Source organism: Leptosomus discolor, chromosome 1 (assembly GCF_034619465.1).
Source record: "Leptosomus discolor isolate bLepDis1 chromosome 1, bLepDis1.hap2, whole genome shotgun sequence".
Taxonomy (NCBI): domain Eukaryota; kingdom Metazoa; phylum Chordata; class Aves; order Leptosomiformes; family Leptosomidae; genus Leptosomus; species Leptosomus discolor.
Window position 1 is genome coordinate 205972854 of NC_141391.1, and position 17396 is coordinate 205990249.

At 38.4% G+C, this 17396-nt stretch overlaps 1 protein-coding gene across 4 annotated transcripts in view; it reads right to left on the reverse strand.

Moving 5' to 3' along the window:
- MAGI2 (membrane associated guanylate kinase, WW and PDZ domain containing 2) overlaps positions 1–17396 on the reverse strand; it is a 764770-nt gene that overhangs the window by 231664 nt on the left and 515710 nt on the right. For all 4 annotated transcript variants that reach the window (XM_086474407.1, XM_086474391.1, XM_086474398.1 and 1 more), the window contains exons 5-6: positions 14630–14843; positions 2882–2961 (exon numbers count right to left, since the gene is read on the reverse strand). In XM_086474407.1, the coding sequence (XP_086330533.1) occupies positions 2882–2961; positions 14630–14843 (294 nt within the window). The remainder of the gene's footprint in view (positions 1–2881; positions 2962–14629; positions 14844–17396) is intronic.

Here is a 17396-nt window from a genome sequence, read left to right on the forward strand (position 1 = left end):
TTGCTGTTATGAAACTCAGATAGGCACCATACAAACAGAGAGTAAGAGGCAATTCTTGCTTCAAAGACCTGCCATCTAAGTAGATCTGACAGAGCAAAAGTCAAAGTAATTTGCTGAAACTCACACAGAAGTTCCATGACAGAGACAGAAATAAAGATCAGCCCTTAAAACCTCCTGACCTACAAAGGGGTTTGGAGCAGTGGGTGTCATTAAAAGAAAACAGAAAGAGTCCACAGCACGTAGGCAAAGAAAGCTTGACTTGGTGGAGCTTGTCAGTCTCTTGGCAAAGGCATGTGAAAATTTTTCCAAGAGGAGGGATGTGCTGGAAGGTTGGTTCAGATTTTGCAAAAAGAAATGAGCAAGCACTGGGATTTGCAGATACAGAAGCCAGAGAAAATGAAGAAATCTTATTTGGCAAAGGGGTACTGAAGAGCTGAAAGTGGAAGAGAGGAAATGACTGGAGCAGAGGGGGCCCTTAATATCAGTAGCCCAGAACATCAGGACTCAAATATTGCATGCTGCTTGGATGTTGTCTGGTGTGGAAACCGTGCTGGTGGCAGGACGAAGAAGGAGGATTTGGCAGGATTTACAATGAAAGGAGAACACAAAAGTTGGGTTGTTCAGAATGAAAACCTGACAGCAGAATCTGATAGGTGATAAGGATATCATAACGTATCTCAGAGAATCAATACAAGTTTCAGATGTGACACAATGAATGTCAATGAAAAACACGAGTTATGCAGATAGCGATAAAGAAGCAAGGTAAGTATCATTTCCTATCTAAACACTGCTGTCTTTCTAAAATTTTATATCTCTGAGTAAAATGTGCCAGAATAAATCATAAAGTGTAACAGAAAAGATGTTTGGCATAAAAACATCTACCAAGCCATAGCTGAAATGCGTGTGAAAATAATTCTTGATCTGACAGTAAATCTAAACAAAAATTCCAAATCCCTGTGTGCTGTAACAAAGTCCCTGGTGTGGCACCTCAATGGCAAGGTACAGTAATTTTAAGGCATATTAGTGATTTTTAAAAACTTCTTCTTCTGCAGGTGTTGGATTAAAAAAAACAAACCCACATTTTTTAACATCCGAAGAACCTTAGGAAAAGAGAATGTTGCAAGAACAATCTCTGTAAGAACAGAAAATCTCTCCCTAAAGTCTTTTATGCTTCACTTCAAGTACTTTGCATTAATGAGCTGAGCAACCCTTAAAAGAACAACATGACCCAGCACACTATAGTAATTCAATAATCCTGTAGTCAGATAACTACAAAATAATGCTGTTTCTTTAATGCACCGATCTTCATCTTAAATGGTTCAGATACTTTGGGTGTTTTTTTAATATTTCAGTGCTTCTGTGATATCAGTATACAACAGCTAAAAAAAAAGCAAAAGCAAAAAAAAAAAAAGCAATAGGCATTTACTCCAAGTAACTGTAATATGTTATTCCATAGATATTGGTGGATTTTTCCACTAGTATTCCTTAAGCAGCAGGCAAATATATAGCTTCATATAAGTAATGTGAGAGATTTAGATTGCAAAACTCTTATGCCCCTGTTTTGTTTCAGTAACACACTTCTGTTGTATTCACTGTAGAATTTACTCTGGGAGCTAGTGTTGTCAGCACTAGAATAAGCATCACAAAATCATTCAGACATGTAATTTCTGATGTCAGAAGAGAACGTCAGAATTACTGCTGAAATAAGGAAGGGATTTTTGGAATATAGCAATCTTTCAAAATGAAGCTATTTACAAAAACCCCCAGGAACATTTTTTACCAAACCACTGACCCTGCATTTCATACAGCCAGCAACTGCTCAGTGACCTCTTTATCAGACCAAAACGGCACTGAGTTTTCTTCCTGTTAATAGTATTTACATTAACCAAATGAATGTATTCTGGAAAATTTAAAATAGATCGGATGCAGTACATGAAAACCTATTAATACATTTAAAGTATTTAAAAATGCTTTGAATTAATGCATATAGCATGCATGCATTTAATTCTCTGTATCTCACAATAATAAAATAAGTAGCAGTATTTAGAAATCATTACTTCTTAACTGGCTAATTGAACTGACACTGAACTATAAAACAATGAAAGAGAACCTACTCAGAAAAAGATCTATTACAATATATTTTTACTTTGCCTTTATGAAATAATTTTGATTACTGAAACTTTACCAGAATAAAAATAGAAATTATACTGGATGCATACAAGGTAGTTCAATATGATCTGTATTATTTCATATCTCTGAATCTGCCAATATAGCCATCTCCTGCACAACAGCTACAGCTCCTTTAAGCATCCTCAACAGTATTTATGCTCTTAAATTTTAAACCATTAACAATACAGTACACCCCAAATCCAGCCTTGAACTCTGACAGACACTGCTCTCTTTTCTCCCTCCCACACCCTGTTTTATCAGACACTATTTTGTTTAAATTGGCTACTAAATAGCATAGCACTGTACCTTTAAATACAAATCAAACAATATTCATATTCCCACGGTGCTGCTAGTTTCCCTTATGCATTGAATCGCCTGTAGATTAAAAGCTCAGAATCTGAAAAGGGATTCTGTTCTGCAGACCAAAGTTCTCTGTAGGAGATGAGGGAGAGGGTCAGTCCGGGAGTCACACACACAACAGGCAGAAAACACACTTGTGATCCTCAGCTTTGGATAGCATCAGAAAGGGGAATAAAAAGCAGAAACACATGGCACACTGAGAACTGGTATCACTTATGGCTTCTAACCAAAGCAGCAATTAAACACCTTTCATCATTCCCCCAAATGCCTGATTTTTGTTAAAACTGAGAGAGAGAGACACACACACAAAGGCAAATCCCCTCTGAGCAGCAACGAAAACTTAATAACCTACCATTTTCTTTGCACTCTTCTGGAGGTTTAGCCTTTTTCGCAAGTCGTGGATCCAGCCATGATGTTGTCTTTGTGTTATGGCTGAAAAGAAAAGAGATCACTCTGAGCAGACACATACTGAAAGGAATCAAGTTTATTCCTTAAGAAAAAAGGGTTAGTCCAACAAAATTGCAATCGATACACTTAATTTGCTTACTGGTTCTAAGTAGCCCTGAAGGAGGTGTAAGAGTAATTGTGCAAGGCAGCTGTAAATTTGGCAACCTCAGCTCCCTGTCCTCAAAGCAGCTATTTTTATTAAAATCAACTAGAATGTTGCCAAGTTAACCTCATTGAAAATGCAGAACTCATCCAGAGCAAAAGGAATTTATTACAAATACAGTGTTCTCCCGTTGAACGAGTGCAGGCGACAGGATTCTGTAGCATTCTCACAGTTTTCGGATAGAATTATTTTCATCTTAAACCTGTCCTTTTCATAAATACAGGTTTGTTATTTCCCACCAGCAACACTGGCAAGGCATAGCAGAAGTGATGCAAATTAAAGCATGCTCCTGCAAAGTCTACATTTCCGGACAGAGTGATTAATGATACTTTGTTTAACAAACCTTTATCTCTCCATATATAATCCTTCTATCGAGATAAAATAGATATGCACAAGCTGAATGAATCATGTGGCTCCTTTCTGTACTCAGAATAGATCTTTGAGGAATCAGCCATCAAATCGCGTTGAACTAGCACAAACTGTTTTCAGGGAGAATATTTTGCCAAATGAATTGATACTTGATGGCTAATGAGACTTAAAACCAGATCTTTTCATTGTATACCTTTCCCATAAGCGTTTGAATTTGGAGCCAAATATTTTAAATGTGTTAAGAAAGGGAGACTATAAAGCAGAAAAGGATGTGATCATTACTCCTTTATTTTTTGAGATCCCTTTCCTACAATACCATCATTCAGAGTCACTTCTAACCCATGTTTTATTTATCTGATACATCCTAGGAGGATGCTTGATCCATACAATTTATATAGTACTGAATTATTTAGTTTATTAATTTGCTGTGTCATTTTAAAGTGTACTTAAGACTTCTTTTAAAAACATTAGTATTAGGTGTACAAAAACAGTGGACTTGGCAAAAAAATGGATTAGTATGCAATCGGTAGTTGGTGAGTTAATGATTAACTGATGCAGTCCATGTGGTCCAACACCACTGGTTCCCCTAGGGAAAAATAAGAGCATAGAAGCCCGTTCCTTCTCCCACCTTGACTCCCTGTTTAGTCCGTGGCAGACAATTTTTCTCTGCCTCAATTTCTCTCTTTCTCAGAAGAGAATAATACTACCTACTTCTCAACATTATTGTCACGTTGTTAAAGCTTCCTCCACATTTTGGATTGGAAAAAAGGTAGATGAGAGCTATGTATGGATAAAGTGGCAACTAAAATGAAAATTGAGGCATTTAAATTCCTATTTTAAACATGCCCTAGTCTAGAACACCATTCACAACAGCTGAAGAGGATAAACTAAACCTTCCCTTACTTTGAGAGCAGGGCTGTATTTGCAACTATGAAGAATGGTAAGCCAAAGGTAAGGTATATTTGAAATGATGCCAGCAGCCCGTGCTTGATTGCAAATGTAACTAAGATGCTTTCTCTGAAGCTCTATCTGCCTGTGGTCTCCTGTAGGGTGTATTTTTATACTGCAGTCACAGCCTAACTGCAGCTTGTGCAGACATACTTGAGCTAGCTTTAATTTAACTAGGGGGGATACTGGCAGCAGCGTCACTGCAGCAGAATGGAGCTCAGCGTGGGTGTGTCACCCCAGCATCTACTGAGCCACTTGGGTGCAGCCAGCAGCACATGCTGAGCTCCACACTACTGTGGGTACCCCGTTAGCAGTGCCAAAGCTCAGAGCGAGCTTGGGCATACCTGTGGAAGCTGCAGTCACATCTCTGGAGCGTGGGCATGTCTGCACAACTGCCACTCTCTCCCAGCTACTAATTCTGAATGATTTTAGGGACCCCCACTGGTTGCAGGGACTAAGTCAGCTTCACAGATAGTTTCCTATGGTTTTAAAAGAGTAATATATATATATATGACTACTATTAGTAATGTTTGCTGTGGTATAAATCAGATCTCAAAGCATTTTACAAAGGAAGTATAAATCATCACCCCTGTTTTAAAGGTGGGAAAATGGAGTTACAGAATCAAGTGAGTGTCCACAGCCACCAAACAAGCCAGTGGCAGTCAGCATTAGATGCTAGCTCTGTTGCAAGTCAGCTGGCCAGTGTTTTCCTCACGAGTCCACGCATCAGAACAAACCAGTTCGCTAGCTCTGAAAACACCCCTATGACATTTCTAGAATAGACCTGAGACATGAATTTTCAGGCATCTGTAAAGACAGGTGACAAGCTGAAAATAAGTCCCATTCAGTATTGCTGTTTAAAAATGTGAATTAGATGAATTACAGCCTCAAATGCTTTTGTTGAAACTGACAACAAAAACAATCAAATGGTTACGCTTCCCTTCAGCATAAATGTGTCTTCGGTAAACTCAGAATATCTGCTGTCTTCTAGTTTTGTGCACTGTGGCCATTCTAAACAAAACCATAAACAAAAAGTCAACAGTTTTTCCAGAAGAAGAGTGATCCTTCAATCTGCAGTGAAATTTCAGAGGATGAAGATGGTATCTCATCTAGATCAGCTCTTACAACACTCCATCTCCTCTTCTAGTCACTGTCTTTTAAACCCATTCAGCTACTTAGTAAAAGCAAAACTCATCTGCAAGAACTTTTTACACATAACAAATAACTGAAGGAGCAAAGTACCTTTTGAAAACGATCCCACTCCTCCTGACACATCTCCATGCCTGCTCTCTTGCACTGCTTCTCCTCTTTAATATCTATACTAAACATGCATGCTACTTCTTGCAATGGGACTTTAAACACTTCTAGACAAGTGGTCCAGTGGGCAAAATATCTTTTCCTGTTCTGAAGACAGACTCTATTCGAAAGATGGCAGAATCAACCCCACCTGTTTTTTAACACCATCAGTGTCCTCTTTAGTGCCACATAGTGCTGATTGCTTCAAGCATCTTAGCAACCAGGTACACAACACACAAACACTCCTGCAATGAGGACAGGCATGACTACTGTTGTGCTGCTGTCAGTGAAAGAGGGAAATAAGTAGCCGTGACTTACAGCATAGTGGTTTTTTATACATGCCTGCTTCTGCCCTGCTCAGGAGGTTCATTTGGCAGGGTACTCTTTCAACCTCCCTTGTGTCAGCTTTCAAGTTGTGGTTTTTGGAGTGGTGCTGCTCTTGCCATAGCCACTGCTGTGTTAGCACTATGCAGTGTTGTTCAGAGTAACCTGCTCTTGTCTGTCTTCCAGCAAGGACTAGAATAGGGGTTAGCCAACCACAGAAACAAAAGAGCGGGCTTCTTCACCACACTGCTAGGACACATTGGGAATCAGAGGAAGAACAAAAGCATGGTGGTGCCAGCATGCTGAATGTCCCAGGACAGGCTGCAGGGACACCTGAGGAAAGACACCACCTCCCCTGTGTCCCAGGGTTCTGCCTATTCCCTCTTCAGCTCTGTAATGAACTAGAATCTGTAAAAGCTAAAGGGAAACAATATTTATCTCCTAAAAAGTTTTTAATATAATTTAATAGAAACCTTGATAGGAAGGCTTTAACTATGGGAAAGAAGACAGAAGGAACATTAAAATGGCCAAATTAACACCAATGGCAAAAGTAACATTAACACATATCTGCTGCATAAGCTCTGCCCATTAATGTTTTTTAAGCCCTAACAACTTTGTAAGTTGTACAGTGTATAGCCTCCCTGCCTTACCACTAGGTCTAATCATCTATGTCCATTTGGAAAGTCTTACAGACAGACAAGAAGGAAAAGGGGCTGAGGATTTACAGATGTGTTATGAATGAATTGCAGATGAATAGCTGCCGCCGTTGTGGAATAAATACATGAACAGGCAGTCGGAGCAGTTGTCACTGACTGAATGAGAGTGAAGTGATGCAACAGAAGCATCCTGTGAGAAATACAGCTGTGCCTCCACCAGCATTTTCTACTGACCACTGCTTCATTACTCAGTAATAACCACACCTCATCATTAAAGGGCAGGTTTAGAAAGTCCATCCTTACACAATTTCAATGATCTTGATTACTAGCCAGGATGGTTGAGCTAAGAGATAAGTGCTGGCAAAACTAAGCATGTCTTGGAATCTGTCTTAAAATCAAGAGCAAATTTCTAATTTTGGAAACTTCGAAAGCAGTCAATGATAGATACTTTTGGTTTTGCTTCAAGCAGGTGGAGCATTTTTAAATTCATCCTAATTTGTTACCTGCTATACAAAATAGAAAGCGCTTAGAGGCCTGAAGTGTATTGCAAATTTGAAAAATAATTTTTAAAAGAAGTCACTCAGTGAATCAGTGGAGCTTAACTTTGTAGCCAAAAGTCAATAAAACAATTATAGCCGAACTAACTAAATCCTTCCTCTTTGCCAAGTGTTTGCACCCAGCAGAAATAGTTTATTATAATCAGTCCTCTGGTATCAGTTATAGACAATTTTAAACATATGTGGAAAAAGTATTATTCAGCTGGTTTAAACAAAGTGAAAGAAAGCTCAGAATACTTCCCAGAAACCCTGACTCAACCTCCTGTTCTCCTCAGGATTTTCTTTGTAGCTCTGCATTTAAGACTTCGCAGAGACTGTTTATGCCCCAGTTCTCTGTTACTACCACTGGAGCTAAGTATCAGGATCAGAGCCTCTCTGGGAATCTCACTGGGTACTCCTCAATACCTTTAGGAAGTAAAAAGCATTAGGAGTGTGGCTTTTCTATTTAACAGTGTATTATCTTTCTATGATAATTATTTGTTAGACAGTATATTATTTTACTTAAGATTTGAATATAATGGATTTGTATGAGCAATCTGTCAGTTTAAAGCACTTTGACAGATGAAGTTTCTTGTACTAACAAAGCCCTTAGACAATCTCTTGAAATATTTTTGAAGGGAATATAGAAAGTAGTAACTGACAGTAATAGCCTTAATGTCTTTTGAAAACACTGCAAACCTATTCTAAATTGTGACTCTTGCAAGGGATGTAATTTGCACGTTATTGTGAAAGGCATTTCAAAATGGGTATTTACCAATGTGCTGCTTCAGTGTATTTGGGGACAGCACATATGGGTTTGTTTGGGTTTTTATTGTGAATATATTACATTCAAGATGGTCCTCAATATAACAGCTTGAGTAAAGTGGAGTATATGAGACAAAGAAAACAAAGTGCACTGTAGGCCGCATGACTTCTAAAATGCTTACTTCTCCCTCCTTTTTGTGTGCCTAAGACTTGTAGATCTGCAGAGCTTTTCAGGTAGCACAGGAATGATTTTCAAGTAATTTGTGTGTAGGGGGACAGTGACAGGAAAACAGAGCATTAAAATGGCAATTTTACAATTCATCCTTTGTGAGGTGTTACCCAAACTTCTTGCACATATGTAGGGACAGATACAAAGGGGAGTTGTCCTCCAGCTATGGTTTGAATGACAGCAGCTATGACTGCTAGTTTGCATTGCATTTCATGCTGTCAGTCTGTTAGACGTGCTCAGAGTATGTGGTCTTTAGGAGACACAGGTTTAGGGGTGCCTGTCCTGTGAATCCCAGATGGCCTCAGGCAGTAGACAAAGCACTCATTCTCAGCCCAAATACAGTGGTGGTGCCTCTAGGCATTTGCCGGAGCTTATGTAAGATTTTTTTTGGAATATATAAATGCCTGAAGTCTCCCACGGTAATTTCTGCTGTTTAAGTCCCTCTCTTTGACTTAGGCAGTTAATTTCTGACAAAGAATGGGCTTCATCTCATGTGACTTCAGCCATCTAGAAATTACACAGCTAGTTGTGTAGGATTCCTCTCTATTCAAGGGAGCGTCACCTATATAGAATAATTTATCTTACCTATCTTCTGGTGGGACTGAAGACCTAACCATATGGTCTTAGTGACATACTAGGTGCTGTGACATCTCCCAAATGGCCTCTGGCTGCCACTCCAGAAGGGCACTGTTTTTGACAGGTTCTGTGTCATATCTGCCATGTTCATGGAGATGTCTTGGGCTATTAGTATGCCTCTACATCAGTGCTTTGACTCAGATCAGGAGGTCACTTTTCAAGTGAGTCTCTCAGTTATCTTAATTTACACACTGAGGATTCTCTCAGCTTGTAAGCTTCTTTCACTTGAATTTAAACCAGATGATACACAGCAAGAGCTCACTTAATGTACTACAAGCCATTCACAGGCATGCAGCCCATGGCACCTGAAAAGACCAAGTTGTGGATGCTGAGTTATCAGCACCAAGTGTTTCACTCTGCAGTCTACTGACATTGCTAATTTAGATATGGACATGGTTTAGATCGGAAGGCATTCAGACTGATTTTAACTCAAATCTGGTCTCATGGACTGCGTTCAGGGGTTGGAGACAATTAAGTGTACTCCTAGAGATCAACTTTCTTTTTAGTTTCATCTAAAAGGAATCCAGTTCATGTACTCTGAAACATGAACCAAATCACAGTGCATGGAGACAACCAGAAGATTTGCTTCGAAAGTGGACTCCTGACACAAATTACATACTACTGCAGGCATAGCCTGGATATCCGAGGGCATCTTTACTGGTCAAAGCATCTACATTTAGGCAAATTAATTCTTTCCTTATCCTTGGACAGGATGAATCAGCCTCTGGAGGAATTATCTCTCTCCATTGACCACAGAAGGAGTCTTGGCAACTGGTTTATACTAGATACCTAATGCTATATGGCAAGCCAGGTGAGCTAAATCTTCTAGTTCAATAAATACAAAGGAGAAAAATTATAATACCACTACAAACATCAGAGGAAAGGTGTTGGAAGAGGAATTTTGCAAAGCAGGGCAGCAGAGACCTTTGGGGAAAAGACAAGAAATAAGAAAGTGATGAAACACAGCAGGAGTTGAGCTGGCAGTTTGACCTGGATGTCAGTGTAGACAAAAACAGCAAGTGAGAGCAAGGGACAATACACCATTAGTACAGACTGAGAATGTCTTTATAACATCAAAAGACAAAAGAAGTAAAAAATTCAGCATTCCCAAAATTCTTTTCAGTTCTACCATCTCCCCATTCCTAATTAATTTGTCATGAGGCAAGGAATTGGTCTCAGCAGCAAGAATCCAGGAGACATCTTTCCTGTTGCCTGTCCCAATGTATGTCATGTTGAAATCCAAAGAGCGTTAGAGGTCTGATCATTGTGATGCTGACTAAAACTGATTAATTCAGTACAACATATGAACAAGGAAAAAGAATTACAGACATCTACCATCATATTCACAAGAGCCCTGATGATCCAGAATTGTCCACACAATAAAGTCATACTGATACAAGATAACTTGTTTCCCAAAGAAGAAGAATTCCACCAGAAATGAAAATAAAAACAGCATGTGAAAAAAATTCTTCATCTTAATTGCTACTTAATTAAAGTAGCAGAAATAATCATACAACAAAAACATGGCAAATTTCAGTATTATGCACTGACACACTGATGATGTAACACACTTGCAAAACTGCCAAGCTAGCTTATAAGAAATCGGGTAATTACTGCAGGATATGGAAGTAATCTTGAGCAGGTAGAAGTGTATACTTCCACCTCAGTACCTGTAGTACCTTCTAGTACAAATGATAAAGTTATCAAATGTAACGGTGTAGCCAGGCTTAGCTAATATATCCTGCTTTCTGATGGTGAACTGGTGGAGCAACCAGGAACAGGTAAATATATCATGATTCTTCAGGCAAGCAAGATGTTAGGATATTCCTGCAATCAAAAGACTTTACTATCTTAAAAACTACTAAGAAGAAATACTGATCCCATTGAAGTCAGTAGCAATATTCTTAGAAACAAACTAGGTCAGGATTTTACTTTTCCAATTTGTAGCTGTGCTTCTTGTCAGGAAACATCTGAAATACTACCAGCTGTATTCAAAAACTTAATGGTTGTTTTTTACTGTGAAGAGGAGACTCCTTGGCAGAGGCCTATTTTATAGCTGTTTTGTAGTCTTTTATGGTGCTCTCATAAAAAAAAAAAAAAGGCAGTTTTAACTAGAAAAGATATTGCAACAGGTCCAAAAAGCAATGCTGACTATGCTGCTCAGAGAAGTAGGTGTTGAAGTAGGAAGAGACTGAATGTCTGTGACATGTTCTGGAAAGTGGTTTGCTAAACCTCATGTGGCCAAATTCTCCTAAAAATCATCACCACAAGCCAAAGAAGATGATCCTTTAAAGATATATTACAGAGGTTTGGATTTATTCTAGTCTTTCCTCCACTAACAAAACAATTATTAGTGTAGTATAAGCACAGGAAACCACATGTGCTTTTGAACAGTATAGAGTTAAATAGCTTTTGTTATAGGCTATGTAATATCCTTGAGACCATTCATCAAGGCTTCGTTGTAGCTAAGCTTAACAAACTGTGGCTCTTCCTGGTTTAACAACTTACTCTCCCTGCACCCCTTCCAGAGAGCTCTGCTGCCTATAGGTGGATTGAGGGATGGAGAAAGAGGCAAAATCAATTCTGCCTTTTAGAAAAAAAGTATCATAATATGTAATCAACTGTACAAGACAGTCTATAATGTAATGGTATATGTGATGGACTCGGAGAGCTGGGTGAGTACTGCATATGAGTTTGACTGGAGGTGATAGCAGATATGTTGTATTCCCTTCAGCACTGCACTGGACCTACACAGCAAACATCGATTGCCTGGGATCCTACATAGCCAACATCTGCTGACTTTGTGAGAACAACATGACACTCATGTCTCTAGATTGTGGTTTGAGAGTAGTTGGCAAGGAGAGGTCTGAAGGCTGTGGGGAATTGCAGCCTTTCCTTAGGCCTGGAAGAGAAAAAACTAAAAACCAGTTATGGCTAAAATTTATTTAAGCACACCGAAATAGGGCATACTCATCAGTCATATTTAAAGTAGGAAAGAAGGAGCAGAACTGGAGGGCTTTTTTGGTGGTATTCCAATTTATATACAGTGTTTTAATTATTGCATGTTCTCATTAGCATATGTTCTCAATGAAAGCAAATGTAGGAGATGGACTCCTATTCGTGTGGTGTGTGCCTGTATTTGAAAATTCAGATTCATATGTAAGGGAGGCTGGAAACAGCCCAAGAAATGTACTGAAGTAGCTTTTCCTGAAAAACAGTGGTAAGTATTATGCAGTAAGAAGGGATACACTTTCTGTTCTGCCTGTGACTGCTCGTATAGGTAAACATAAGGTCATGCACCTATGTCAAAAAAGGAAAAAAAAGGAAGAAACAGACCAAACCACGCTCTAAAATAACAGCCATTCTCTGAATCATCCAGTGTATATGATTATTTCATATATATATATATACACATATATGTAGTATATGATTTATTTTTTTTTTTTATTCCTTGAGGCAGAGGAAATACCTTCCGGTGTGCTTTACAAAATGCTAACTGGGCCACTAATGAGTAACAAATAAATAATACTGTCTACAGACAGTTATCTTCTTATGAAGTCACTCCCTCTCTCACTGTAAATCTGCCATATTACTTCTGATAGCAGTATCGATAAATGAGCTTGCATACAAATTTTAGATGTTAGTTTGAGGTGAATGAATGAAAATGCTATCATGAAATCTAAGACTTGTGGGTTTACCTGTGACGACCTGGAACCTGAGGTCACTTACTGCTTGAAGTCCTTACGGTTTAAAGGCACAATTCACATGAGCCTCAAAAAAGCAATAAAAGATGCTGCCTAGTATGACTCTTTCTGCCCATTGTGATGTACACTTTAAAAATGTTTGGTTTTCATCTATTATTTAATAATCTAGTACAATCTTTACTACTGTTCGGGGAGATGTTGTTAGACAAATAGGTTTTTGTTGTCTTTTTATCTTTCTGATTTTTTGCAAAAGCAAATGGAGTCTCTTCATGCCATTAACCAAAGTGACTTGTAAACAAAGAGGCAATTTAACAGCATCCCTGCAGCATTACATTTCCACTTAACCCTGTGAAGACTGTGCAATGTGAAAATTCAAACGACCAAAGAGTTGTTCCTTTGCTAGGATTCTAGTAAATAATCTGGTATTTTTACAGATGTGTAATTGCACTTTTTTTTTGCAATTACATTATTCAACAATATAATCCCAAAGGCAAGGAGCCCTAACAACAGTCTTTCTATCCAGTCTGCACCTCTGATTGATTTCTCTGCTTTATGTAACATTCATTTAGTGGAAGTGAATGATGAGCATTGTCAGATCTGCAGTGTAAACCAGAGCATTTCCAGGAAAGGAAGTAAGCTGTAACATCAAAGGAATTTGTGGAGTGGAATGGCTGCTCTGTAGAGCGGCAGCGCTCTTTGCATTCACTGTATTTGTTACAAAATATACAATTAATTTCTATTAAATTGCCTGCTGCAATATTTACCACTGTCACAATTTGGTGTATTAGTGACTTAGCCATGATTCCCTCACCCCCCAAACATATCACAGGTTTTCATTACAACAAATAAAACAAAAGTGCCACATAATTCAGTACGCTCCCTGTCTGGGCATTCAATATGTGCAAAAAAATTAAATTTGGGAGTGAGGTAAGAAGGAAACAAGGGTTTGAGCTAGCCCTGAGGTCATTCTAGTTCTTCTCTGCTTGCTTGGACAAAGTTACAATAATTACTCTTTTTCTAGAATAAGCATATTTTTGCGCTTTTCAGCAAAGACACTTATGTTTTAAGAAGCCCTTTTCAGCCTTTTGTATATGCCAGAAACTATAGTTGGTCATGCCAGTGTTCATGAAAAAGCATGTGCACAAACTTTATTCTTATAATTTGTTTACACTTGATCTGATAGTCATAAAATTTTCCATGAGATAAGGGAATTAAAGCAGAAATGACACCACCAAATGTTATTTTTACTTACTAATAATCAGAATAATGGCTAACATTCCAAGTTGTTCGAAGCAGTTCCTTAAAGCAAACATAATTGCTACTGCTACCTCTGTATTAGTTCTGTTGATGATGTTGTTGGGGTTTTTTTGGTTTTTTTTTTTTTTTTTTTTTGGAACATGATGTTATATGAACTCACTCATTTGCTATGTTCTTGTTCTGGTAACGTGTATTAATGTCAGTACTTAGAGAAGAAAGAACTTTCATATCCATTTGTTCAGCAAGTTGGCTAACTAGCAACAGTCACAACAGGTACGTATAGCCTGCAAACAGGAAAATGTTTCTACACGTAATCTCCTTATTGCCCACTCATTTATTTTATTATTTCTAAATATAGCATGGCCTCCCTCTACTGTTCCCTAGCTAGTTTTTAGCCTGCCTATCTTTCTTTCCTTAAATTGGCAAAAAGCTCAACTGGTTCCACCTCTGTCCACAGAAGGAAGGAAGAATGCAGCGATTGTGCTATTTTCCCACAAGCACCAGAACAGCAGAAAAGCCTTGCTTTAACAGAAGAAACAACAGCTTTAATTGCTGCCGTCCAAGCATTAAGAAGGCCAGGTACCTATCTTAAAAACCAGCGTGCTTCAATGTAAGTCAGTAATGCAGGGATTGCCACCAGCTCTCAGGAGCCTTGACAGCCAGAACATTCCTGCTGTTTTAATGAGGAGTGCAGTGCTCCACTCCACCATACAAACCATTTCCCCACCCAGTCAAATACTATACAGCTATTAGAAAGAAATAAGACTCACTCAATAAAGTAGACTTCGCCCTTTTCTGTATAAGCCATTTCCCAGTTATCAGGCAGTGGGCCCAAGTCATCATTCTCTTCAGGTTTAGTCTGCTTTGTTACATCCATATCCTCCTTTGCTTCTTCAGGCTGAGTGTATCCTGGTGCAGGACAAGGTTGGGTGGAAGATACCTCACCTGAGACACCTGTACTCTTCTCTTCATGTTCACTTGATTCTACAAGAGAAGAAAAAATACAGGTTTTGGATATCCAAGTTAATGGTGGAGAATTTACCAGGTGCAAGTCTCCAGGGAATACTCTATGAACTGCAAATCTTAAAATAAAGAGAAAAATTCTGTTGGGTTTACAGAAGGGTCCCTCTGATAATACATTTTACCTGGAACACAATAAAAGAAAATAAAGCAATAAAACCAAATTGAAACAAGAAACTAATAAAGAGCTAAGAAACAAGCCAAAGAGTTCTGGCTTGTTCTGTCCCAGGAGTCCTTCCAGACCAGCAGTTAACACTGAGCAGAAAGCAGCTTCGTATCCAGCAGCGCTACTGTCTTGTGCCTTAACTTTTCAAACTATACACGCATAAACTACCCTGCTGTTTTACTACAGCCAACAGATCCTTTTAAATTAAAAAAGTACATACACTAATTGCTTTACCTATACCCATACATCAAAGAAATCAGTATGCCATCCATCATCTCATAGCAATATATTAACCGTATTGAAAGTGGTTGTGATTTCATTACTGATAAAACCTGTGGGAGGCTTAGTTTCCCACAACCAATGCCAAATGCTTCCTATACCCAATGTGGTTGTGTCTCACTGTGACCAGGACAATATTCAGGAAGACGTTTTCCTTTCCTGTCTTTTTCAGTACTTGGTCTTTCACTTTTTATTGATTTTACTTTCCAGATAGTCAGAAATTAAATAATGTGGTGTCCAATGGTATCTCTACCCCTATCAGTTCCCACAGTCCAGTCCACATACTTTTAGCCAAGCAAGTGCAGTAGAACTTAGCAACACTTGTTAAAACTTCTGCTGAACAGAAACATAAGACAAAACCACAAAGATACCTCAAAGAATCAGCTAAAAAGGGACCAGGTGTGCAATATTAGGAGTCCAAATGTACCTTATCCACATTGTTAAACACCTCCACACTTAAGAGTCTACATGTTCAGCTGCATGAATGAGTATCACATAGCAAGGCTACCACGCACACACTAGTAATGACAGAGAGGAAAACACTATCTTTTCTTGACAACTACTAGCTCAGAGGATGGTAAAGAGACCTTGTCCTACTAAAGAAAGATTCTTTCATCCTTGGAGGTGAATAAATTTGGTTAACCGGTCTACTAGGTATGTGTTTGTAACCTGTGTTTTATGTGGTTTATGATATGGTCTATCTAGGAACTATTTCTTGAAAAAACGTGGCAGGAACCTGTTGCCTCAGTGGACAACAGGTTATCTCATCCTTGGATTCTTTTTTTCTGTTGCACTTGAATGAAGCCTGATCTCATTGAAAAAGTAGTCAGACCCATACTTTTGGCCAAATGAACCGCAACTGAATAAAATTCACAATTTTAATGTATTGACTCAGTCTCCACTATGACAGGATCCTGGTCAGATGGCTGAAGGGACCCTGTGTGGTAGAGTTAGGTAATAGGTAAGTTCGGTTAAGTTAGGTAAACCAAATTCAGTCCTGGTTAGGCTAGTTGCTCAGTTTCTAGATAGTTAAATGAGGGAAGATGAATGGGAGACCTCATAAGCATGGCTTTACATTGGGTTACATGAAGGCTAATGTAATAAGGTCACCAAAAGATACAAATCATAGCAATACAGACAATGAACAGCAGAGAACTGAGAACAAACTGTGAACTTGTACACCAATGTTTAATCAAAATGATGCATATTTGATGTAATAGAGACTAGACTGAGAATACTATAGCTTGTTCATAAAGATACATAGGGAATGAAGGAAGTATGTATGGTTTTGTATCATCAAAAATGTATATACGCTTGCTCTGAATAATACTGTGTGCACTATATTGAAGTCTGTGAATAATTTAAAAAAAAAGAAAGGAGAAAATATGTTTTCAAAAGAAGTCAGCAATGTATTCTACAATAAAGTTCAAGAAGGTGACAATTTCTTGAACCAACAGTGCAACCAGAGTGCAGATATGTGTGAAATGCAGATACTTGTGTGAAACATGTAGGAGGTGGAAGACAACTTGGGTGAAATGACCTAGTTTGTGATGCTTAGGACAGCAAGAAAGAACAGCAACAAAAAATTAACAACGGTCTTAGAAACCCCAGATTTTAACAAAATCACAGAACTAATAAGTTTAATATTATGGCAAGAAATGGTAAGGGAACAGGAGAACTGGTAAAGATTAAATAAACAATACTAAGAATGCAAGCACAAATAATTCTAACAAAAAAGAAAAATAGTAAGTATAATCAGAGATAATTTTGATTAAGCCATGACTTTTCAGTGGTCTGCTACTTGAGATAGAATTGTACAAAAGGTGAAAACTAGATTAAATTATTAACGATGAATACAGAAAAACAATATGGGCTTCTAAGAGCAAAGCAGAACAGTCAGTCTAGGAAATGGCATAGAGTTGGGGACATTAGAGGTGACAAGAAAACTTTCTGTAAGTGTTTTAAGAGGAAGAACAAAAGCAGCTAATAGTAAAGGAAAGCTAACAGCATATGACACATAAAAAAATGAAGGCAGCTGGCGATCTTTTTTGCCTCAGTCACTACTGCAGTCA